The sequence below is a fragment of the Salmo salar genome, chromosome ssa15, assembly GCF_905237065.1.
Source record: "Salmo salar chromosome ssa15, Ssal_v3.1, whole genome shotgun sequence".
Taxonomy (NCBI): domain Eukaryota; kingdom Metazoa; phylum Chordata; class Actinopteri; order Salmoniformes; family Salmonidae; genus Salmo; species Salmo salar.
In genome coordinates this window covers 12,583,207-12,611,167 of record NC_059456.1, presented here as the reverse complement: position 1 = coordinate 12,611,167, position 27,961 = coordinate 12,583,207, and the positions used below count along the sequence as shown (strand labels likewise).

The 27,961-nt window shown below is 38.9% G+C and overlaps 1 protein-coding gene across 3 annotated transcripts in view; it reads right to left on the bottom strand.

The window, feature by feature from the left end:
* adamts3 (ADAM metallopeptidase with thrombospondin type 1 motif, 3) overlaps window positions 1-25,818 on the bottom strand; it is a 298,496-nt gene extending 272,678 nt beyond the window's left edge. For all 3 annotated transcript variants that reach the window (XM_045695468.1, XM_045695469.1, XM_045695470.1), the window contains exons 1-3: window positions 25,405-25,818; window positions 24,966-24,987; window positions 11,471-11,916 (exon numbers count right to left, since the gene is read on the bottom strand). In XM_045695468.1, the coding sequence (XP_045551424.1) occupies window positions 11,471-11,916; window positions 24,966-24,987; window positions 25,405-25,467 (531 nt within the window). In that variant the 5' untranslated portion in view covers window positions 25,468-25,818. The remainder of the gene's footprint in view (window positions 1-11,470; window positions 11,917-24,965; window positions 24,988-25,404) is intronic.
* Between the last annotated feature and the right edge of the window lie 2,143 nt (window positions 25,819-27,961).

Genomic DNA, 27,961 nt, shown 5'->3' with positions numbered 1-27,961 from the left:
ACTACTGACATGGAGATGAGTAATAACTACTAACTACTGACATGGAGATGAGTAATAACTACTAACACTACTGACATGGAGATGAGTAATAACTACTAACAGACTACTGACATGGAGATGAGTAATAACTACTAACAGACTACTGACATGGAGATGAGTAATAACTACTAACAGACTACTGACATGGAGATGAGTAATAACTACTAACAGACTACTGACATGGAGATGAGTAATAACTACTAACAGACTACTGACATGGAGATGAGTAATAACTACTAACGCTACTGACATGGAGATGAGTAATAACTACTAACTACTGACATGGAGATGAGTAATAACTACTAACTACTGACATGGAGATGAGTAATAACTACTAACTACTGACATGGAGATGAGTAATAACTACTAACTACTGACATGGAGATGAGTAATAACTACTAACTACTGACATGGAGATGAGTAATAACTACTAACAGACTACTGACATGGAGATGAGTAATAACTACTAACAGACTACTGACATGGAGATGAGTAATAACTACTAACTACTGACATGGAGATGAGTAATAACTACTAACAGACTACTGACATGGAGATGAGTAATAACTACTAACTACTGACATGGAGATGAGTAATAACTACTAACGTACTGACATGGAGATGAGTAATAACTACTAACAGACTACTGACATGGAGATGAGTAATAACTACTAACAGACTACTGACATGGAGATGAGTAATAACTACTAACAGACTACTGACATGGAGATGAGTAATAACTACTAACAGACTACTGACATGGAGATGAGTAATAACTACTAACAACTACTGACATGGAGATGAGTAATAACTACTAACTACTGACATGGAGATGAGTAATAACTACTAACAGACTACTGACATGGAGATGAGTAATAACTACTAACTACTGACATGGAGATGAGTAATACCTACTAACTACTGACATGGAGATGAGTAATAACTACTAACTACTGACATGGAGATGAGTAATAACTACTAACAACTACTGACATGGAGATGAGTAATAACTACTAACGACTACTGACATGGAGATGAGTAATAACTACTAAGACTACTAACATGGAGATGAGTAATAACTACTAACAGACTACTGACATGGAAATGAGTAATAACTACTAACTACTGACATGGAGATGAGTAATAACTACTAACTACTAACATGGAGATGAGTAATAACTACTAACTACTGACATGGAGATGGGTAATAACTACTAACTACTGACATGGAGATGAGTAATAACTACTAACTACTAACATGGAGATGAGTAATAACTACTAACAGACTACTGACATGGAGATGAGTAATAACTACTAACAGACTACTGACATGGAGATGAGTAATAACTACTAACAGACTACTGACATGGAGATGAGTAATAACTACTAACTACTAACATGGAGATGAGTAAAAACTACTAACAGACTACTGACATGGAGATGAGTAATAACTACTAACAGACTACTGACATGGAGATGAGTAATAACTACTAACAGACTACTGACATGGAGATGAGTAATAACTACTAACAGACTACTGACATGGAGATGAGTAATAACTACTAACTACTGACATGGAGATGAGTAATAACTACTAACAACTGACATGGAGATGAGTAATAACTACTAACTACTGACATGGAGATGAGTAATAACTACTAACTACTGACATGGAGATGAGTAATAACTACTAACTACTGACATGGAGATGAGTAATAACTACTAACTACTGACATGGAGATGAGTAATAACTACTAACTACTGACATGGAGATGAGTAATAACTACTAACACTACTGACATGGAGATGAGTAATAACTACTAACACACTACTGACATGGAGATGAGTAATAACTACTAACAGCTACTGACATGGAGATGAGTAATAACTACTAACAGACTACTGACATGGAGATGAGTAATAACTACTAACTGACTACTGACATGGAGATGAGTAATAACTACTAACGACTACTGACATGGAGATGAGTAATAACTACTAACAGACTACTGACATGGAGATGAGTAATAACTACTAACTACTGACATGGAGATGAGTAATAACTACTAACTACTGACATGGAGATGAGTAATAACTACTAACTACTGACATGGAGATGAGTAATAACTACTAACGACTACTGACATGGAGATGAGTAATAACTACTAACAGACTACTGACATGGAGATGAGTAATAACTACTAACAGACTACTGACATGGAGATGAGTAATAACTACTAACAACTACTGACATGGAGATGAGTAATAACTACTAACAGACTACTGACATGGAGATGAGTAATAACTACTAACACTACTGACATGGAGATGAGTAATAACTACTAACTACTGACATGGAGATGAGTAATAACTACTAACTACTGACATGGAGATGAGTAATAACTACTAACTACTGACATGGAGATGAGTAATAACTACTAACAGACTACTGACATGGAGATGAGTAATAACTACTAACAGACTACTGACATGGAGATGAGTAATAACTACTAACAGACTACTGACATGGAGATGAGTAATAACTACTAACAGACTACTGACATGGAGATGAGTAATAACTACTAACTACTGACATGGAGATGAGTAATAACTACTAACGCTACTGACATGGAGATGAGTAATAACTACTAACAGCTACTGACATGGAGATGAGTAATAACTACTAACAGACTACTGACATGGAGATGAGTAATAACTACTAACAGACTACTGACATGGAGATGAGTAATAACTACTAACAGACTACTGACATGGAGATGAGTAATAACTACTAACTACTGACATGGAGATGAGTAATAACTACTAACGCTACTGACATGGAGATGAGTAATAACTACTAACAGACTACTGACATGGAGATGAGTAATAACTACTAACTACTGACATGGAGATGAGTAATAACTACTAACTACTGACATGGAGATGAGTAATAACTACTAACAGACTACTGACATGGAGATGAGTAATAACTACTAACAGACTACTGACATGGAGATGAGTAATAACTACTAACAGACTACTGACATGGAGATGAGTAATAACTACTAACAACTACTGACATGGAGATGAGTAATAACTACTAACAGACTACTGACATGGAGATGAGTAATAACTACTAACAGACTACTGACATGGAGATGAGTAATAACTACTAACAACTACTGACATGGAGATGAGTAATAACTACTAACAGACTACTGACATGGAGATGAGTAATAACTACTAACACTACTGACATGGAGATGAGTAATAACTACTAACCTACTGACATGGAGATGAGTAATAACTACTAACTACTGACATGGAGATGAGTAATAACTACTAACTACTGACATGGAGATGAGTAATAACTACTAACGTACTGACATGGAGATGAGTAATAACTACTAACCTACTGACATGGAGATGAGTAATAACTACTAACAACTACTGACATGGAGATGAGTAATAACTACTAACAGATACTGACATGGAGATGAGTAATAACTACTAACAGACTACTGACATGGAGATGAGTAATAACTACTAACAGACTACTGACATGGAGATGAGTAATAACTACTAACGTACTGACATGGAGATGAGTAATAACTACTAACAGACTACTGACATGGAGATGAGTAATAACTACTAACAGACTACTGACATGGAGATGAGTAATAACTACTAACAGACTACTGACATGGAGATGAGTAATAACTACTAACAGACTACTGACATGGAGATGAGTAATAACTACTAACACTACTGACATGGAGATGAGTAATAACTACTAACGCTACTGACATGGAGATGAGTAATAACTACTAACAGACTACTGACATGGAGATGAGTAATAACTACTAACAACTACTGACATGGATATGAGTAATAACTACTAACAGCTACTGACATGGAGATGAGTAATAACTACTAACAGACTACTGACATGGAGATGAGTAATAACTACTAACTACTGACATGGAGATGAGTAATAACTACTAACGACTACTGACATGGAGATGAGTAATAACTACTAACAGACTACTGACATGGAGATGAGTAATAACTACTAACAGACTACTGACATGGAGATGAGTAATAACTACTAACCTACTGACATGGAGATGAGTAATAACTACTAACAGACTACTGACATGGAGATGAGTAATAACTACTAACAGACTACTGACATGGAGATGAGTAATAACTACTAACAGACTACTGACATGGAGATGAGTAATAACTACTAACAGACTACTGACATGGAGATGAGTAATAACTACTAACGTACTGACATGGAGATGAGTAATAACTACTAACAGACTACTGACATGGAGATGAGTAATAACTACTAACAGACTACTGACATGGAGATGAGTAATAACTACTAACAACTACTGACATGGAGATGAGTAATAACTACTAACAGACTACTGACATGGAGATGAGTAATAACTACTAACAACTACTGACATGGAGATGAGTAATAACTACTAACTACTGACATGGAGATGAGTAATAACTACTAACGCTACTGACATGGAGATGAGTAATAACTACTAACAGACTACTGACATGGAGATGAGTAATAACTACTAACACTACTGACATGGAGATGAGTAATAACTACTAACAGACTACTGACATGGAGATGAGTAATAACTACTAACAGACTACTGACATGGAGATGAGTAATAACTACTAACAGACTACTGACATGGAGATGAGTAATAACTACTAACAGACTACTGACATGGAGATGAGTAATAACTACTAACGCTACTGACATGGAGATGAGTAATAACTACTAACACTACTGACATGGAGATGAGTAATAACTACTAACTACTGACATGGAGATGAGTAATAACTACTAACTACTGACATGGAGATGAGTAATAACTACTAACTACTGACATGGAGATGAGTAATAACTACTAACTACTGACATGGAGATGAGTAATAACTACTAACTACTGACATGGAGATGAGTAATAACTACTAACTACTGACATGGAGATGAGTAATAACTACTAACAGACTACTGACATGGAGATGAGTAATAACTACTAACAGACTACTGACATGGATATGAGTAATAACTACTAACAGACTACTGACATGGAGATGAGTAATAACTACTAACAGACTACTGACATGGATATGAGTAATAACTACTAACAGACTACTGACATGGAGATGAGTAATAACTACTAACAGACTACTGACATGGAGATGAGTAATAACTACTAACAGACTACTGACATGGAGATGAGTAATAACTACTAACTACTGACATGGAGATGAGTAATAACTACTAACTACTGACATGGAGATGAGTAATAACTACTAACTACTGACATGGAGATGAGTAATAACTACTAACTACTGACATGGAGATGAGTAATAACTACTAACAGACTACTGACATGGAGATGAGTAATAACTACTAACAGACTACTGACATGGAAATGAGTAATAACTACTAACAGACTACTGACATGGAGATGAGTAATAACTACTAACAGACTACTGACATGGAGATGAGTAATAACTACTAACAGACTACTGACATGGAGATGAGTAATAACTACTAACAGACTACTGACATGGAGATGAGTAATAACTACTAACAGACTACTGACATGGAGATGAGTAATAACTACTAACAGACTACTGACATGGAGATGAGTAATAACTACTAACAGACTACTGACATGGAGATGAGTAATAACTACTAACAGACTACTGACATGGAGATGAGTAATAACTACTAACAGACTCTGACATGGAGATGAGTAATAACTACTAACTACTGACAAGGAGATGAGTAATAACTACTAAAAGACTACTGACATGGAGATGAGTAATAACTACTAACTACTGACATGGAGATGAGTAATAACTACTAACTACTGACATGGAGATGAGTAATAACTACTAACTACTAACATGGAGATGAGTAAAAACTACTAACAGACTACTGACATGGAGATGAGTAATAACTACTAACACTACTGACATGGAGATGAGTAATAACTACTAACAGACTACTGACATGGAGATGAGTAATAACTACTAACAGATACTGACATGGAGATGAGTAATAACTACTAACGCTACTGACATGGAGATGAGTAATAACTACTAACGCTACTGACATGGAGATGAGTAATAACTACTAACAGACTACTGACATGGAGATGAGTAATAACTACTAACAGACTACTGACATGGAGATGAGTAATAACTACTAACAGACTACTGACATGGAGATGAGTAATAACTACTAACAGACTACTGACATGGAGATGAGTAATAACTACTAACAGCTACTGACATGGAGATGAGTAATAACTACTAACGACTACTGACATGGAGATGAGTAATAACTACTAACTACTGACATGGAGATGAGTAATAACTACTAACACTACTGACATGGAGATGAGTAATAACTACTAACTACTACATGGAGATGAGTAATAACTACTAACTACTGACATGGAGATGAGTAATAACTACTAACAGACTACTGACATGGAGATGAGTAATAACTACTAACTACTGACATGGAGATGAGTAATAACTACTAACTACTGACATGGAGATGAGTAATAACTACTAACTACTGACATGGAGATGAGTAATAACTACTAACTACTGACATGGAGATGAGTAATAACTACTAACAGACTACTGACATGGAGATGAGTAATAACTACTAACAGACTACTGACATGGAGATGAGTAATAACTACTAACAGACTACTGACATGGAGATGAGTAATAACTACTAACAGACTACTGACATGGAGATGAGTAATAACTACTAACAGACTACTGACATGGAGATGAGTAATAACTACTAACAGACTACTGACATGGAGATGAGTAATAACTACTAACAGACTACTGACATGGAGATGAGTAATAACTACTAACTACTGACATGGAGATGAGTAATAACTACTAACAGACTACTGACATGGAGATGAGTAATAACTACTAACAGACTACTGACATGGAGATGAGTAATAACTACTAACAGACTACTGACATGGAGATGAGTAATAACTACTAACAGACTACTGACATGGAGATGAGTAATAACTACTAACTACTGACATGGAGATGAGTAATAACTACTAACGTACTGACATGGAGATGAGTAATACCTACTAACGCTACTGACATGGAGATGAGTAATAACTACTAACTACTGACATGGAGATGAGTAATAACTACTAACATACTGACATGGAGATGAGTAATAACTACTAACCTACTGACATGGAGATGAGTAATAACTACTAACATACTGACATGGAGATGAGTAATAACTACTAACAGACTACTGACATGGAGATGAGTAATAACTACTAACAATACTGACATGGAGATGAGTAATAACTACTAACAGACTACTGACATGGAAATGAGTAATAACTACTAACAGACTACTGACATGGAGATGAGTAATAACTACTAACAGACTACTGACATGGAGATGAGTAATAACTACTAACACTACTGACATGGAGATGAGTAATAACTACTAACAGACTACTGACATGGAGATGAGTAATAACTACTAACAGACTACTGACATGGAGATGAGTAATAACTACTAACAGACTACTGACATGGAGATGAGTAATAACTACTAACAGACTACTGACATGGAGATGAGTAATAACTACTAACTACTGACATGGAGATGAGTAATAACTACTAACTACTGACATGGAGATGAGTAATAACTACTAACTACTGACATGGAGATGAGTAATAACTACTAACTACTGACATGGAGATGGGTAATAACTACTAACTACTGACATGGAGATGAGTAATAACTACTAACATGGAGATGAGTAATAACTACTAACAGACTACTGACATGGAGATGAGTAATAACTACTAACTACTGACATGGAGATGAGTAATAACTACTAACAGACTACTGACATGGAGATGAGTAATAACTACTAACAGACTACTGACATGGAGATGAGTAATAACTACTAACTACTGACATGGAGATGAGTAATAACTACTAACATGGAGATGAGTAATAACTACTAACTACTGACATGGAGATGAGTAATAACTACTAACAGACTACTGACATGGAGATGAGTAATAACTACTAACTACTGACATGGAGATGAGTAATATCTACTAACTACTGACATGGAGAAGAGTAATATCTACTAACTACTGACATGGAGAAGAGTAATAACTACTAACTACTAACATGGAGATGAGTAATAACTACTAACAGACTACTGACATGGAGATGAGTAATAACTACTAACAGACTACTGACATGGAGATGAGTAATAACTACTAACAGACTACTGACATGGAGATGAGTAATAACTACTAACAGACTACTGACATGGAGATGAGTAATAACTACTAACAGACTACTGACATGGAGATGAGTAATAACTACTAACAGACTACTGACATGGAGATGAGTAATAACTACTAACAGACTACTGACATGGAGATGAGTAATAACTACTAACAGACTACTGACATGGAGATGAGTAATAACTACTAACAGACTACTGACATGGAGATGAGTAATAACTACTAACAGACTACTGACATGGAAATGAGTAATAACTACTAACTACTGACATGGAGATGAGTAATAACTACTAACTACTGACATGGAGATGAGTAATAACTACTAACTACTGACATGGAAATGAGTAATAACTACTAACAACTGACATGGAGATGAGTAATAACTACTAACTACTGACATGGAGATGAGTAATAACTACTAACAGACTACTGACATGGAGATGAGTAATAACTACTAACAGACTACTGACATGGAGATGAGTAATAACTACTAACTACTGACATGGAGATGAGTAATATCTACTAACTACTGACATGGAGATGAGTAATAACTACTACTGACATGGAGATGAGTAATAACTGCTAACAGACTACTGACATGGAGATGAGTAATAACTACTAACAGACAACTGACATGGAGATGAGTAATAACTACTAACAGACTACTGACATGGAGATGAGTAATAACTACTAACTACTGACATGGAGATGAGTAATGACTACTAACAGACTACTGACAGGGTGATAACTACTAACTACTGACAGACTACCATGGGTTACTGAACCTAACACAGGGAAAATATGTGTCACGACTTGTTCGGGTGGCGTTCGGTGGTCGACGTCACCGGCTTTCTAGCCATCGCCACTCCATTTTTCATTTCTCCATTTGTTTTGTCTTGTTCCCTGCACACCTGGTTTTCATTCCCCAATCAATCTACATGTATTTATTCCTCTGTTCCCCCTCATGTCTTTGTATAAGATTGTTTGTGTGATACTTGTTTTTGTACGCACTAGGCTTGCGTGCGTTTTCTCCTGTGTTATTTCACGAAGCCTGTTTGTATACATTTGATGGTTGTGACTGTTTTTTGCGCGTTTTACACTTTGCCTTGTTGGTTGGAGGTTTTTGGACGCGGCTGCGTCCGTCTGTATATTCTCTCCTGCCAAAATAAAGTGTGCGCCTGTTCACAATTCTCTGCTCTCCTGCACCTGACTTCAGCACGAGTACGCACACGCCTGACAATATGCTACCATGGGTTACGGAACCTAACACAGGGAAAATATACTACTATGGGTTACTAAAACGAACCCAGGGAAAATATAGTACTATAGGTTACTGAATCTAACATAGGGAAAATATAGAGCCATGGGTTTCTGAAATTAACAGGGAAAATATAGAGCCATGGGTTACTGAAAATAACACAGGGAAAACACAGTACCATGGGTTACTGAAACTAACAAGGGGAAAATATACTACTATGGGTTACTGAAAATAACCCAGGGAAAAGATTTTACTTGGCCCAAAGTCATTCATTCAATCAGAGCTTCCTGCCCAAAGTCATCCAGCCAATCTGTTTTTTATAGAGCTGATACAGTGCATTCGGAAAGTATTCAGTCCCCTTGACTTTTTCCACATTTTGTTACGTTACAGCTTTATTCCAAAAATGATTAAATCGTTTTTTTCCCCCTCATCAATCTACACACAATACCTTATAATGACAAAGCAAAAACAGGTTTTAGATTTTTTTTTGCAAGTTAAAAAAATAAAAAATTACTCAAATATCAGATTTACATAAGTATTCAGACCCTTTACTCAGTACTTTGTTGAACCACCTCAGCAATTACAGCCTTGAGTCTTCTTAGGTATGACACTACCAGCTTGGCACACCCGTATTTAGGAAGTTTGTCCCATTCTTCTCTGCAGGTCCTCTCAAGCTCTTTCAGGTTGGATCGGGAGCGTCGCTACACAGCTATTTTCAGGTCTCTCCAGAGTTGTTCGACCGGGTTCAAGTCCAGGCTCTGGCTAGGCCACTCAAAGACATTCAGAGACTTGTCCCGAAGCCACTCCTGTGTTGTCTTGGCTGTATGCTTAGGGTCGTTGTCTTGCAGAAATGTTTTGGTACCGTCCCCCAGATCTGTGCCTATACAAAATCCTATCTCTGAGCTTTACGGACAATTCCTTCGACCTCATGGCTTGGTTTTTGCTCTGACATGCACTGCCAACTGTGGGAACTTATATAGACAGGTGTGTGCCTTTCCAAATCATGTCCAATCAATTGAATTTACCACAGGTGGACTCCAATCAAGTTGTAGAAACATCTCAAGGACGCACCTGAGCTCAATTTCGAATCTCATAGCAAAGGGTCAGAATACTTATGTAAATAAGGTATTTCTGTTTTTTATTTGTAATAAATTAGCAAACATTTCTAAAAACCTTTTTTTGCTTTGTCATTATGGGGTGTTGTGTGTAGATTGATGAGGAAAATGTTTTACTTAATCCATTTTAGAAAAAGGCTGTAACTTAAATTTTTTGGGGAAAAAGCCAATACTTTCCTAAGGCACTGTAGTTTACGTGTGGAAAGATGGACGTCAAGTTAGCAGAGAGTCATGGAGGACCACTCATCCATGACAAACATCAGGACAAAGCCTCTTCCAGCTGTCAGAATGAGGAATATCTGGAGCAGAATGTGCTGTAAACCACCATATATAGAGAAGCCTAACCCCTCAGCTATAGACCAGAGCCATAGAGCTGACAGCTGAGTTACAACCATCTAAAACCACATGATAAGTTCAAGCCTCAGCTATAGACCAGAGTTCCAACCATCTAAAACCACTGACCACCACATGATTAGGTCACCAATCATCTCTAAAGCGTTGAGAGTATTGAGGGGGCAGTGTGTGTGTGTGTGTGTGTGTGTGTGTGTGTGTGTGTGTGTGTGTGTGTGTGTGTGTGTGTGTGTGTGTGTGTGTGTGTGTGTGTGTGTGTGTGTGTGTGTGTGTGTGTGTGTGTGTGTGTGTTTGTTTGCGTTAAAGGCTGACGAGAATTTACCAGTCCATCACAGTTGTTAATGGCGACGGAGGCTCCCTTTACGTCGGTGATGTCACCGATAAAGGTGCAGTCTGTTTTCAGCAGCCTCCTCCTGAGAATCCTCTCTGTTCCACCGCTGGTCGACTCACTCCCATTCTCTCCACCAACACGGATAGTACTACTGCTGCTGGCGTTGCCTGGTTCAGGGACCTGGTCGTGCCACTCCACCATGGCCCCAGGAGACACCAGGCGGTCGTTGGGACGGAGCCTCAGGTGGAACTCCCTGCCGAATACCGTGATGTTGAAGAACAGCCTATCACTGGCCTGCTCCGAGCCCTCTGTCGCCACCTCCCTCTTCACCCGTTGCTTGTGATTGGCAGAGAGCAGGTGGGACAGGAAGTGACCATGGGAGTCGGTGCTGATGGGGGTGATGAGGCCATACTCTCTCAGGCGGCTACGCAGCTGGTCTGGAATAAACAACAACAACAATATTAATAATCAATATACACTGAGTATACCAAACATTAGCAACACCTTCCTAATATTGAGTTTCACCCCCTTTTGTCCTCAGAACAGCCTCAATTCGTCAGGACGTGGACTCTACAAGGTGTCGAAAGCATTCCACAGGGATGCTGGCCCATGTTGACTCCAATGCTTCCCAAAATTGTGTCAAGTTGGCTGGATGTCCTTTGTATGGTGGACCATTCTTGACACATACGGGAAACTTATATATGAATGCTTCCGCTCAGTGTTTGAGATCAATTGACACCCTTTACCATGGCACTTTGAGATTTATTTTAAACTGCAAAACCTTACGCACCACTGCACTTTGTATACCAGGGTTGGCTGGCCTTCTCTAGTCACTTATAGGCTCAGTCACTGGTATACTTTTATTTACAAAGCCATTTTGGGTTTATTACCTTTTTATTTGGGCATTTTTATTGTTCAGAAATGTGGTGGGTAGTCTCTTCGTTCGCTGGACTTTATCCTGCTAACTGTTCCAAATGTCCGAACTGAATTTGGTAAAAGGGCTTTTATGTACTCTACGCCATCGTCTTGGAACGCCTTACAAAATACTTTTAACCTGTTGGGGCTAGGGGGCAGTATTTGCACGGCTGGATAAAAAAACGTACCCGATTTAATCTGGTTACTAATCCTACCCAGTAACTAGAATATGCATATACTTATTATATATGGATAGAAAACACCCTAAAGTTTCTAAAACTGTTTGAATGGTGTCTGTGAGTATAACAGAACTCATTTGGCAGGCAAAACCCTGAGACATTTTCTGACAGGAAGTGGATACCTGATGTGTTGAATTACCTTTAAGCCTATGCCATTGAAACACACAGGGGTTGATTAATGTTTTGGCACTTCCTATTGCTTCCACTAGATGTCACCAGCCTTTACAAAGTGTTTTGAGTCTTTTACTGTGAGATCTGACCGAACAAGAGCCATGGAACGGTGATGGCCGATTAGACTCTGGCGCGAGTTCATGTTGGGTACCCTCGTTCCAATACGTTATAAAAGAGAATGCATTCGTCCACCTTGAATATTATTCATGTTCTGGTTAAAAAAGGCACTAATGATTTATGCTATACAACGTTTGACATGTTTGAACGAACGTAAATATATTTTTTCCCCTCGTTCATGACGAGAAGTCCGGCTGGCTTAGATCATGTGCTAACAACACAGAGCTTTTTGGATATAAATGATGAGCTTTTTTGAACAAAACTACATTCGTTATGGACCTGGGATTCCTGGAAGTGACATCTGATGAAGAGAATCAAAGGTAATGGATTATTTACATAGTATTTTCGATTTTAGATCTCTCCAACATGGCCGTTTGTCTGTATAGCAAAGCATATTTTTCTGGGCGCAGTGCTCAGATTATTGCAAGGTGTGATTTCCCAGTAAGGTTATTTTTAAATCTGGCAAGTTGATTGCGTTCAAGAGATGTAAATCTATAATTCTTTAAATGACAATATAATATTTTACCAATGTTTTCTCATTTTAATTATTTAATTTGTGGTGCTGACTTGACTGCCGGTTATTGGAGGAAACGATTTCCTCAACATCAATGCCATAGTAAAACGCTGTTTTTGGATATAAATATGAACTTGATAGAACTAAAAATGCATGCATTGTCTAACATAATGTCCTAGGAGTGTCATCTGATGGAGATTGTAAAAGGTTAGTGCATCATTTTAGCTGGTTTTATGGTTTTGGTGACGCCTGTCTTTGAATTGACAAAACATTACACACAGCTATTGTCAATGTACTCTCCTAACATAATCTAACTTTATGCTTTCGCCGTAAAACCTTTTTGAAATCGGACAACGTGGTTAGATTAAGGAGATGTTTATCTTTCAAAGGGTGTAAGATAGTTGTATGTTTGAAAAATTTGAATTTTGACATTTATTTGGTTTCAAATTTGCCGCTCTTGAAATGCACCTGCTGTTGATAGGGTGCACCACGGGTGGCACGCTAGCGTCCCACATAGCCCCAAGAAGTTAAACTGGAAGAACTTGTCCCGATTGGTATTTTTAAATCACTGATGAATGATCTTGAGACTGATTCCCTGACCTGTCAATGTTTTTAATTTGCTGTTTTTGATTTTGTTATACTCTTGTGAATTCTATGGTTTTTACTAGATTACTTGTAGTTTTTCATGTTGTTTGCCTGTAATTTTTGTAATGACTTGGTGCTGCCTATCTTGGCCAGGACGCTCTTGAAAAAGAGATTTTAAATCTCAATGAGCCCTTCCTGGTTAAAGAAAGGTTTAATAAATAATAATAAATTTAAAAAACTGTTGAATGTGAAATACCCGGCAGAGTTGCACTTCTTGACACAAACTAGTGCACCTGGCACCTACTACCATACCTCGTTCAAAGGCAATTCAATCTTTTGTCTTGCCCATTCACCCTCTGAATGGCACAAAAATCCATGTCTCAAATGTCTCAAACAATCAGTCTCTTCCCCTTCATCTACATCAGGTATTCCCAAACTGGAGCAATGCCGTAGGGGGTACGCCAAATAAAAATGTGATTCACATTTTCAAACAGTCCATTTATATTTTCCAACGGGGCTATACATTTGGGTGAGGTTATTTTCTCACCTGAGTAACCTCGTTTCACTGCCAAAAATAAAATTAAACCATCTAGAGTTCAGAGAAATAACAACACAATGTCAAATACAGGTAGCCTAGTCAAATAATTAACATCCAACCACATTAACCGTTACTCTCTCGCGGGAATTCCACTAACGGTCCGTATGGAGCAAAACTTAGCTGCTGCTCATGTTGGTATCTGTACTGACGGCGCAAAAGCCATGACAGGGAGACATAGTGGAGTGGTAACGCGTGTGCAAGCAATTGCTCCCAACGGCAGCATCCACCTAGAGGCTCTTGCTGCCAAGGGAATGCCTGACGGCTTGAAAGACGTTTTGGACACTACAGTGCAAATGGTTAACTTTCTCCAACTAGCTTGGAAAGACAGTACCATGCAGTATCAAAGAGCCCTCACTGCTGCTCGATCATCCTAGGAAAATAAGAACAATCCGAAATGTATTTTTGATACTGTCGCAAAGCTAACTATAAAGCAGCCTTCCCCAAGAGAGGATGGCTTTCACTTCAGCAGTAATAAATTCATTAACTTCTTTGAGGAAAAGATCATGTGTGGTGGATGAATCAGAATTAGTTGGGTAACATAGATAATTAAGATGTTTTATTTGCATAATATGCTTATGTGAGATACTTGTCATATGTGAATGTATCTGTTAAACCATGTGAAGGGATGGCGTGATTAATGGGGAACCAATTACTTGTCTGCACAATGTTTGTGTGCAAGTCACTCCCTCCTTTGGCGTTGGGGGAAGGTGTATGGCAGTGTCTGGACCATTGTATGTCCCCTCTGATGTTGCACTTATCTTGGGATAGTGTGTGACCTAGAGGCTCACTCCCCTCAGTGAGCTTGTCCAGGAGTGGAGTCAAGAGGGGGTTTACTTGAGATGGGAGTATCTAGAGTTGTCAACTGATTTATGCCATTGGATGAGATGGTGTTTCTGTTCTATACTGTACCAGGAAGAGACGGTTCCAGTTTGGAGTAGGAGGACCAGACACTGGTCTATACAATGAAAACTGTTGACACAGCAGTTGCTGTCTGCTATGTTTTATAGATATGTTTCATACAAAACTTAACCTTGTGACCCATTCTATGTATCTGTGGTTCATCATGTACGTTGAGAGGGGTGTATCTTGGCTATAAAAAAATCTTTGTACTTTTGTGTAATCACTTTTCAAAAGCTCTTAATTATTAAAGATGGAGTTTAAGTATAAACTCTGACTGGTGTGTGAAGTTTGTAACTCTCCTCATTTGTTAATGCAGAAATTAGCCACCACACATGATCATTAGAAAGCAAATTACGGACTCCTCTTTAAATCTCCGTATTCCTCCAAAGCTCCGTTGTCCTCATTCTGCACAACCCTGCCAGGACCAAGGATCAAGGGAGACACTAAAGTGTTTTAGTACTATATCTCTTGACACAATGATGAAAATAATCATGGCCTCTAAACCTTCAAGCTGCATACTGGACTATATTCCAACTATACAACTGAAAATGCTGCTTCCTGTGCTTGGCCCTCCTATGTTGAACATAATAAATGGCTCTCTATCCACCGGATGTGTACCAAACTCACTAAAAGTGGCAGTAATAAAGACTCTCTTGAAAAAGCCAAATCTTGACCCAGAAAATATAAAAAACTATTGGCCTATATCGAATCTTCCATTCCTCGCAAAAAAAATTGAAAAAGCTGTTGCGCAGCAACTCACTGCCTTCCTAAAGATAAACAATGTATACGAAACGCTTCAGTCTGGTTTTAGACCCTATCATAGCATTGAGACTGCACTTGTGAAGGTGGTAAATGACCTTTTAATGGCGTCAGACTGAGGCTCTGCATCTGTCCTCGTGCTCCTAGATCTTAGTGCTGCTTTTGATACCATCGATCACCACATTCTTTTGGAGAGATTGGAAACCCAAATTGGTCTACACAGACAAGTTCTGGCCTGGTTTAGATCTTAGCTGTCGGAAAGATATCAGTTTGTCTCTGTGAATGGTTTGTCCTCTGACAAATCAACAGTAAATTTCGGTGTTCCTCAAGGTTCCGTTTTAGGACCACTATTGTTTTCACTATATATTCTTGGGGATGTCATTCAAAACATAATGTTAAATTTCACTGCTATGCGGATGACAGACAGCTGTACATTTCAATGAAACATGGTGAAGCCCCAAAATTGCCCTCGCTAGAAGCCTGTGTTTCAGACATAAGGAAGTGGATGGCTGCAAACTTTCTACTTTTAAACTCGGACAAAACAGAGATGCTTGTTCTACATCCCAAGAAACAAAGAGATCTTCTGTTGAATCTGACAATTAATCTTGATGGTTGTACAGTCGTCTCAAATAAAACTGTGACCTCGGCGTTACTCTGGACCCTGATCACTCTTTTGACGAACATATCAAGACTGTTTCAAGGACAGCTTTTTTCCATCTACGTAACATTGCAAAAATCTGAAACTTTCTGTCCAAAAATGATGCAGAAGAATTAATCCATGCTTTTGTTACTTCTAGGTTGGACTACTGCAATGCTCTACTTTCCGGCTACCCGGATAAAGCACTAAATAAACTTCAGTTAGTGCTAAATACGGCTGATAGAATCCTGACTAGAACCAAAAGATTTGATCATATTACTCCAGTGCTAGCCTCCCTACACTGGCTTCCTGTTAAGGCAAGGGCTAATTTCAAGGTTTTACTGCTAACCTACAAAGCATTACATGGGCTTGCTCCTACATATCTTTCCGATTTGGTCCTGCCGTACATACCTACAAGTACGCTACGGTCACAAGACGCTGGACTCCTAATTGTCCCTAGAATTTCTAAGCAAACAGCTGGAGGCAGGGCTTTCTCCTATAAAGCTACATTTTTATGGAATGGTCTGCCTACCCATGTGAGAGACGCAGACTCGGTCTCAACCTTTAAGTCTTTACTGAAGACTCATCTCTCCAATGGGTCCTATGATTGAGTGTAGTCTGGCCCAGGAGTGTGAAGGTGAACGGAAAGGCTCTGGAGCAACGAACTGCCCTTGCTGTCTCTGCCTGGCCGGTTCCCCTCTATCCACTGGGATTCTCTGCCTCTAACCCTATTACAGGGGCTGAGTCACTGGCTTACTGGTGTTCTTCCATGCCATCCCTAGGAGGGGTGCGTCACTTGAGTGGGTTAAGTCACTGACATTGTCTTCCTGTCTGGGTTGGCGCCCCCCTTGGGTTGTGCCGTGGCGGAGATCTTTGTGGGCTATACTCGGCCTTGTCTCAGGATGGTAAGTTGGTGGTTGAAGATATCCCTCTAGTGGTGTGGGGGCTGTGCTTTGGCAAAGTGGGTGGGGTTAAAATCCTTCCTGTTTGGCCCTGTCCGGGGTATCATCGGATGGGGCCACAGTGTCTCCTGACCCCTCCTGTCTCAGCCTCCAGTATTTATGCTGCAGTAGTTTATGTGTCGGGGGCTAGGGTCAGTCTGTTATATCTGGAGTATTTCTCCTGTCTTATCCGGTGTCCTGTGTGAATTTAAGTATGCTCTCTCTAATTCTCTCTTTCTCTCTTTCTTTCTTTCTCTCTCTCGGAGGACCTGAGCCCTAGGACCATGCCTCAGGACTACCTGGCATGATGACTCCTTGCTTTCCCCAGTCCACCTGGCCGTGCTGCTGCTCCAGTTTCAACTGTTCTGCCTGCTGCTATGGAACACTGACCTGTTCACCGGACGTGCTACCTGTCCCAGACCTGCTGTTTTCAACTCTCTAGAGACAGCAGGAGCGGTAGAGATACTCTCAATGATCGGCTATGAAAAGCCAACTGACGTTTACTCTTGAGGTGCTGACTTGTTGCACCCTCGACAACTACTGTGATTATTATTATTTGACCATGCTAGTCATTTATGAACATTTGAAGATCTTGGCCATGTTCTGTTATAATCTCCACCCGGCACAGCCAGAAGAGGACTGGCCACCCCTCATAGCCTGGTTCCTCTCTAGGTTTCTTCCTAGGTTCTGGCCTTTCTAGGGAGTTTTTCCTAGCCACCTTGCTTCTATACCTGCATTACTTGCTGTTTGGGGTTTTAGGCTGGGTTTCTGTAGAGCACTTTGAGATATCAGCTGATGTAAGAAGGGCTATATAAATAAATTTGATTAAAGCAAGGCCCCTGAACTCTCGTGTATTTTCTGCATTACGCAATGATATGGGCAGCGACCATGTAACGCTTTTACAACATACAGAAGTGCACTGGATATCAAGGGGCAAAGTATTGACACGTTTTTTTTTATTGAGAGACGAGCTTAAAGTTTTCTTTACTGACCATAATTTTCACTTGTCTGACGAGTTTCTCACATGACTGGCCTATCTGGGTGATGTTTTTTCTCACCTGAATGATCTGAATCTAGGGTTACAGGGACTCTCCGCAACTATATTCAATGTGCGGAACAAAATTGAGGCTATGACTAAGAAGTTGGAGTTCTTTTCTGTCTGCATTAACAAGGACAACACAGGTCTTTCCATCATTGTATGATTTTTTTGTGTGCAAATGAACTCAAGCTTACGGACACAAACAACTGGATTCGTTAGCCCTTTCATGCCCTGCCTCCAGTCCACTCATTGAAATTGCAAAAAGCGGTTCTGAAATTGAATTTAATCAGAAGCCCCTGACAGATTTCTGGATTGGGCTGTGCTCAGAGTATCCTGCCTTGGCAAATCGCGCTGTTAAGACACAGATGCCCTTTGCAACCACGTACCTATGTGAGAGTGGATTCCTCCCTAGCATGAAAACTAAATACAGGCACAGAATGTGTGTGGAAAATGATTTCAGACAGACTCTCTCCAATACAACCCAACATTGCAGAGTTATGCGCATCCTTTCAAGCACACCCTTCTCATTAACCTGTGGTGAGTTATTCACAATTTTCGATGAACAAATAAGATTTTATATGTAAGACGGTTAAATAAAGAGCAAAATTATTGATTATTATATCATTATTTGTGCCCTGGTCCTATAAGAGCTCTTTGTCATTTCCCACGAGCCGAGTTGTGACAAAAACTCACACTCATTCTAATGTTTAATAAATGTATTGTATAGTGTGTGTGGCAGGCTTACAATGATGGCAAAAAACTACATTTGAGAGTGCGCTGACCCTGGTGCTAGAGGGGTACGCAGCTGGAGGTTGAATGTTTGAAGGGGTACGGGACTATAAAACATTTGGGAACCACTGATCTACACTGATTGAAGTGGATTTAACAAATTACATCAATAAGGGAACATCGCTTTCATCTGGATTCACCTTGTCAATCTATGTCATGGCAATACTGCCTCCGTCGGCTACACATCTGGTCTGGAATAAACAACAACAATATATTAATCAATATATTACCATCAATGCTTTTCTGAACATATGAAGTACGGTAAAGTCAACTAAACTCTTAGTACTCTCCTGCACTCCCTGTTCACCCACGAGTACACGACTCCAACACCATCATTAAGTTTGCCAACGACACAATGGTGGTAGGCCTGATCACAGACGAGGATGAGACAGTCTATAGGGAGGTCAGAGACCTGGCAGTGTGGTTCCAGGACAACAACCTCTCCCTCAATGTCAGCAATACAAAGGAGCTGATCGTGGACTACAGGAAACGGAGGGCCGAGCACGCCCCCATTCACATTGACGGGGCTGTAGTGGAACGAGTCGAGAGCTTCAAGTTCCTCGATGTCCACATCACTAAGAAATTAACATGGTCCACACACACACCAACACAGTCATGAAGAAGGCATGACAAATCCACTTCCCCCTCAGGATGCTGAAAATTTGACCCTTTTTGCACCAACTCTTTTGACTCATCACATACACTGCTGGTACTGTTTATTATCTATCCTGTTGCCCAGTCACTTTATCTCTATCTATATGGACATATCTACCCCAACTACCTCATACCCCTCTACATGGACTGGGTACCCGGTGTATATAGCCAAGTTCTCCTTACTCATTGTGGATTTATTCCTCCTGTCACGATGTTTATATTTTCCTCTCCGTATTATTTGGAAGGGCCTGTAAGTAATCATTTCACTGTGTGTATACACCTGTTGTTCACGAAGCATGTGACAAATCAAATCTGATTTGATTTGATGACAGGCGATGTAAAGCCATAACAAGTGAGTTTGTTCAATAACAATTTATATCAATAACATCAAAGGCTGCACTGAAATCTAAAAATACAGCTCCAGCTATCATCTTATAATCCATGTATTTTAACTAATCATCAGTCATCTGGTTCAGTGCAGTACAAGTTGAGTGCCCTTCTCTATATACACATGCTGGAAGTCAATAGTTAGCTTGTTCTCTGAAAAATAGCATTGTAAATTATTTGTTCAAACACAATTCTCTCCATCGGTTTACTAAGAACAGGCAGCAAACTGGTGTGTGGCGGTTAGAGCCAGCAAAGGATCACTCACACACTATCACTCACTTTAGGCTTTAGTTAAAGATATAGCAAAAAGGGGTGGCAATACAGTTTGCTACCATTCTCAATAGTTTCCCATCAAGGTTGTCTATACCTGGTGGCATATCTATATTGGTAAATAACACATTTTTCCACCTCTCACACTAAATTGACCAAATTCAAAACGGCAATCCTTCTCTTTCATTATTAGATCTTTTATTAAAAAATATCATGGTTCACTGTTCACTGTTGTCATTTCCTGTCTGAGTTTTTCCACTTTACTAGTGAAATAGTCATTGAAATGATTGGCCATATTGAATAGGTTTTGTATTAAATCACCCATCAACTTCAATGAACGGAGATGAATTGGGTTTTCTGCCCATGATATCATTTAAGGTACTAAGTCTTATTCCATTGTGTTTTATGTCATTTATCTTGGTATGGTAATGTTAATTGAAAAATGTGACTAAAAAAATGTGTCAACCAATCAGCTGAGCAGCCTGACTTGTTCGTCAACTCTTTGGCATCATTTCCTGGAACCATACAACTTTTCAATTCATCATCAATCCAGAGGTCTCTAACAGTTCTCTCAGTTAGTTTCTTAACAGGTGCTTGTCAACAACTGGCATGAATCCTTTCACAAATACTTCCAGTGCTGCATCTGGATTCACTTCCTAATACACATCAAACCAACATACTTTTTTTACATCTTCAACAAAAGAGTCCTGAGAAAACATTGTGTATGATCTATTATAAATTACATTAGACCCAAGCGTTTGGAACTTTAGCTTTCCTTGTCATTGCAACAATGTTATGGTCACTACAGCCAATGGGAACTGATATTACTGTGCAGATAAGCTCTGCAGCATTAGTGAATATATGATCAATACAGGTTTGATGTCACAGATCCAACACTATTGGTTTCCACACTAGTTGGTTGTGTGATAACCAGGGTCATATTACAGGCATTAGTCACAGTTCGAAGCTTCCTTTTGAGAGGACAGCTAGTTGCTAACCAGTCAGTGTTCAGGTCACCCAGAAAATAGACCTCTCTGTTAACATCACACACACATTATCCAGATACTGACTGTTAGCACATAGTGGCCTATAGCATCACACATTATCCAGATACTGACTGTTAGCACATGGTGGCCTATAGCAGCACACATTATCCAGATACTGACTGTTAGCACATGGTGGCCTATAGCATCACACATTATCCAGATACTGACTGTTAGCACATGGTGGTCTATAGCAGCACACATTATCCAGATACTGTCTGTTAGCACATAGTGGCCTATAGCAGCACACATTATCCAGATACTGATTGTTAGCACATGGTGACCTATTGCAGCACACATTATCCAGATACTGACTGTTAGCACATGGTGGCCTATAGCAGCACCTCAAAAGAAAAGGCTTTAGATGAGGCAGGTGAACTTGCTACCACAACACAACAACATTTGAGATGAGATCCTATCTAAATGTTGCAGGAATATGACTGTGAACCTATACAGCAACACCTCCCCCATAGGCATTCCTGTCTTTTATATAGATGTTATATCCTTGTATTTCTACTGCTGTATAATGAAACATTAAACATCTAAGTGAGTTTCAGAATGTTATCCGATGTTAGCAAATTATGGATTTCATGAACCTTATTTCTAAGGCTACATATATTAATATGGGTTATTCTTAGCCCTTTCCTGATTAGCTTATCAGAGATAGACATAATATTCATCAGTTACAGGAAAACCTGTAAACAGCTCAGGTGACAGGCCCAGGCCGATAGTAGTCAAGTTTCTAAGGTTCAAGGACAAGATGGCTGTTCTGGAGAGAGCCAAGAACTTGAAAGGAACCAACATCTTCCTCAATTAGGACTTTTTGGTGCCTCGACTTGGAAAAATAATTTTGATTTGTCCTCCAACTCAGAATTACAAGTAGGAAACTCGGGCATTATCCGGTCTAGAGCTCGGACTTCTCTGACAACACAATTTTTCACAGTCTGAGTTCGTTTTGTTTCCGAGTTCCCAGTTGTCTTGAACGCACCAAAAGTAGTACGTTGTGGCTCTGGCATACTGCATACTTTTTACTAAGCAGTATGTGCTAAATAGTACGTGGTACAATAAGTTCACAGTATGCAGTTAGAGTAAGTAGTAGGCAAGCCAGATTTGGGTCACGCCCACCACACCACTGTTTATACTGATTCCTATTGTGTTAGAATATGAGAACAGTGTTGAACAAGCCATTACTCTAATTCTGGGCTGCAGTAAACAGTGTGGTATATTTTGGGGGATTTTTTATATTTAACCTTTATTTAACTAGGCGGCCTCCTCCTTGCCCAAAAGGCATGAAAAATAAAATATAAATGAAATATAAATATATTACAAAACACACATCATGACGAGACAACATAACACAACATAAAGAGAGACCTAAGACGACAACATAGCAAGGCAGCAACACATGACAACAACATGGTAGCAACACAACATGGCAGCAGCACAACATGGTAGAAGCACAAAACAGGGTATGAAAATTGTCGAGCACAGACAACAGCACAAAGGGCAAGAAGGCAGAGACAACAATACATCACGCAAAGCAGCCACAACTATCAGTAAGAGTGTCCATGATTGAGACTTTGAATGAAGAGATGGAGATAAACCAGTCCAGTTTGAGAGTCTGATCTACTGCATAAGAGCAGTGTGGTTTGGAAAAGGCTAGCTGGCCCATGCCTGTACTTAACAGTCATTAGATCCCGGGGCAATGAGAAGGCAGAATTAGCACATGATTCATTTGAAGTATTGTAAAAGCACTGACATTTTAACCTAAAGCACTAAAATAACTAACATTGTAACACTATAGAACTGACACTATAACACTATAGAACTATTATTATAACACTACAGAACTGACATTATAACACTATAGAACTAACATTATAACACTATAGAACTGTAACACTATAGAACTGTAACACTATAGAACTGACATTATAACACTATAGAACTGACATTATAACACTATAGAACTGTAACACTATAGAACTGACATTATAACACTATAGAACTAACATTATAACACTATAGAACTGACATTATAACACTATAGAACTGTAACACTATAGAACTGACATTATAACACTATAGAACTGACATTATAACACTATAGAACTGACATTATAACACTATAGAACTGTAACACTATAGAACTGACATTATAACACTATAGAACTAACATTATAACACTATAGAACTGACATTATAACACTATAGAACTGTAACACTATAGAACTGTAACACTATAGAACTGTAACACTATAGAACTGTAATAGGGCCCAGAGCTCACGGCTAATGCAATAGGATGTGGAGGGGATCTAGCTCTGGTCCAGGGGTGTTAGTGTGTGTTCCTCTACTAAAGAGTTTGTAGTAAAGGAACGCACTAACACCCTGGACCAGAGCTAGAGGGGATCCTGATGTCGGATGTTGTGGTGATATTGGATGGGGAAGTAGGATATGTATTTGGGATCCTGCAGGACATTGTTGCAGCTCACTGCTTCCTGACCTCAGAGTGGCAGCAGATGTAAAGGATTCTAGCAATAGCAGTTTTCCCCTTCTAAAAAAACCTTTAAAGCGACTCAGCCAGGGAATGAAAGTGAGTGTGTATGGCTGACCAGACACACTCCTCCCCTTCCACCCAGATTAGACATTAGTTAACATATTAAGTTGAGAAGATCATAACACTACAGCTGTTGTTTACAAACCAGCTTGTTATATATGAATTAAGTTCAAGTTTTAATTTTGATTTGTCACATGCACCAGTCTTGCCAGCCCTACCCAAAACTGCAGTATTCAATATCAAAATAGTAGAACTAAAAAATACAAAATAAAAACCCATGAGAAATAAGTTAGTTAAGTTAATTGATATTAACGCTAAAAATAAGTTCATTCATAAATCAAAGGTAAAAAAATAACAACAAATAGTCTTACCTTCTTTATCTATGGCATCAGCCTGGAGAGGGAGAGAAAAACATTTTAATTTAATCAAAATCAAAGGTTTTTCTATAAAATATGCATGATCTTTCAACTAGGTTTCCCTACAATATTTTTGGTAAGAAATAACATCTATAGACCTATCTAAATTCCTTACAATTTTACATCAGAAGCTCGTATTCGATGCTTCAGTGTGTGATCTGACCAAGTGGAGTCACGAAGTTCTAGACTTTAGATCAGTGACAGAAAGTATATCAGAAGTTAGATCTAACTTCTCAATATGTTTTAGAGAGGCGTACAGTTCTTCTAGAAGTTCTGCTAGAAGTTCCAGGCAACTTTTTAACTTCTGCTTGCAACACTTTGTAACTCAAAGGTCGTTAACAAACACAAAGTACCTACAAAGTATCCAGATAACGGTAAAGTGAAAGACACTTACGTTGTCGGCTGAAGTCAGACTTCCTATAAATCCTAGTAGTACCGTCAGTGACAGCACAACCATCTCGATCGAGTCTTACAGTTTCTCTTCGAGACTAAGAAAATATCAACCAATCCAAAAGTAGAGTTTTAACAAGCAATCCGCTCTTCAGCAAAAAGAAACAAAAAAGGACAGACAACTTTCGTCCTAATTCAAAAGTCAAACTTCAGTGAATGTGCAAGTGACTTTTAAACTAATTACCGTTTAGTTAAAGTTAAGAGAGAGTTACAGCACTTGTGTGAATGTTTGTGTTGTCCTCTGTTTATAAAGTAGTTAGTAAAACATCCCTAGCTGAGCGTATGGGGTGAGCTAGCCCTCTAAGTTTACAGGCAGACACAGCGCACTGTGTGAAGCGAGCTCTTGCAACCTGGCACTTCGGTTTGCCTAATAAACGACAGACCAACCCTGCCGTGACGTCATCCATTTACTCTTTCCCAGGGAGAGAAAAAACACATGGACAGGGTTGGGTAGGTTACTTTCTAAATGCTAGTTACTAGTTACCTATCCAAAATTGTAATCAGTAACGTAACTTTTGGATTACCCAAACTCAGTAACATAATCTGATTACTTTTCCCTAAAGAGGTATTTGAATAATTTGTATTTAACTAGGCAAGTCAGTTAAGAACAAATTCTTATTTACAAAGACAGCCTACCCTGGCAACGCTGGGCCAATTGTGCACCACCCTATGGGACTCCCAATCACAGCCATGTGATTCAGCCTGGATTTGAACCAAGGACTGTAGTGTCACCTCTTACACTGAGATGCAGTGCCTTAGACCGCTGCGCCACTTGGGAGCCCAGAAGAATATAATCTATTGCAGGATAAATCAATGTTAGAGTTTACATAGCTGGCCAGAAATGGATATTCCATATTACTTTATGGGTTGGTTATGTAGGATTCTTCTAACCCATTGCTTTCTACTACAGATAATAATAAGATTAGGTTATATCTTTACATTAAAAAGCAGTCTGTCAGATTTCCAGTCATTCCAATGAATTCAATATCGCTTGAGCTTCAAGAACAGGACTTGGAAATATGGAAGAATGGATTAGCCTAATTGTTTTACCTGAGAATAACCTAAAAACGATGGATATATTAGCCAACCATACTCTGTTGTTTATGCTTTTGTTGTAATGGAGGACTGATTGGGATCATTTCTTCGAGTTGAAAAATAAATCCTGCTCTCATGGAATGGCATGCTTTGAGCACTACTGATGTGAAAAATGTATTCCATATTGCTGCTATAGGCCTATTGTTTATGTTTTTGTTGGTGACTCTTTGATATCTCCATCATTTGCAGCTGTTTAAAAGGTGAATCCACAGTTGAAACAATAACAAAGTGACAACCTGCCTCTGTTTTGGTAAAACGCTGAGGGATGAACGGGGAGAAATGTAACCACTCAGATTAATTAATAGAGCTATGGATGCAAGGACTGACCATCCATGATAGTTAAATGATTGTTTTAACCATTGTTTATGAGGCTATACAGTGTTTGTTTACATTTACAATGTTTACATGCATTGGAGAAAACATAGTTAAGGTATTTCTGTTTTTTACTTTTGATACATTTGCTACAATTTCACAAAACCTGTTTTTGCTTTGTCATTATCGGGTATTGTGTGTAGATTGATGAGGAAAACAGAATTTAATAAATTTTAGAATAAGGCTGTAACGTAACAAAATGTGGAAAAGGTCAAGGGGTCTGAATACTTTCCGAATGCACTGTATACATTTGTGAACAGCCATCCACAACAACCACAATCCATAAGGCGCTAATAGCTAAATGAGAGAGCAGTAGTGTGATTCACATCAGTAGGCTATGTATATATCAATTATACTGTAAGTGTTATCCATATCACCCATAGTCCGCTGGCATAGCACACATCCCTGCAGTCCCACCAGAGGTCGGGCCCCCCAGATAGTATCTGAACATGCGGTTACAGGAAATTAGCTTAAACTGCAAAAGCTCTCTCAGCCTCATGGCAAAATGTGTTGATCAGCAAAAAATTAGCTCAGAGATTCTTGAAAGCCGTGACAGTACTTGTCCGGCAGGCAAACTTTATTTTTATAGTTGGAAGTACTTTCAATATTATTAATTTCCATGTTTGCTCTATGCCTGGAAATGCCCTTGTCAGCAAAGGATTCCAATTTCAAACTCTCCCAAAAAGTTAAAAAAAATCTGTCAATAATGGATATTAACTGAAAAATGATCTTATGTACTGAACTGACACAAATGACTGATGATTGGATGAAATAAATTTATAATAAGAAGATTGGGGGAGTTCAGTGCAGCATTTGATATTATTGGCCATAACCTGTTGTTAAGAAAACAAATGTTTTATGGCTTTTCAACCTCTGCCATATTGTGGATTCAAAGCTATCTATCTAATAGAACTCAAAGGGTTTTCTTTAATAGAAGTTTCTCAAATGCCAAACATGTAGGGTGTGGTGTACCTCAGGGCAGGTTGCTAGGCCCTCTTCTTTTTCTATTTTTACATGACTCTGGAATTAATCAA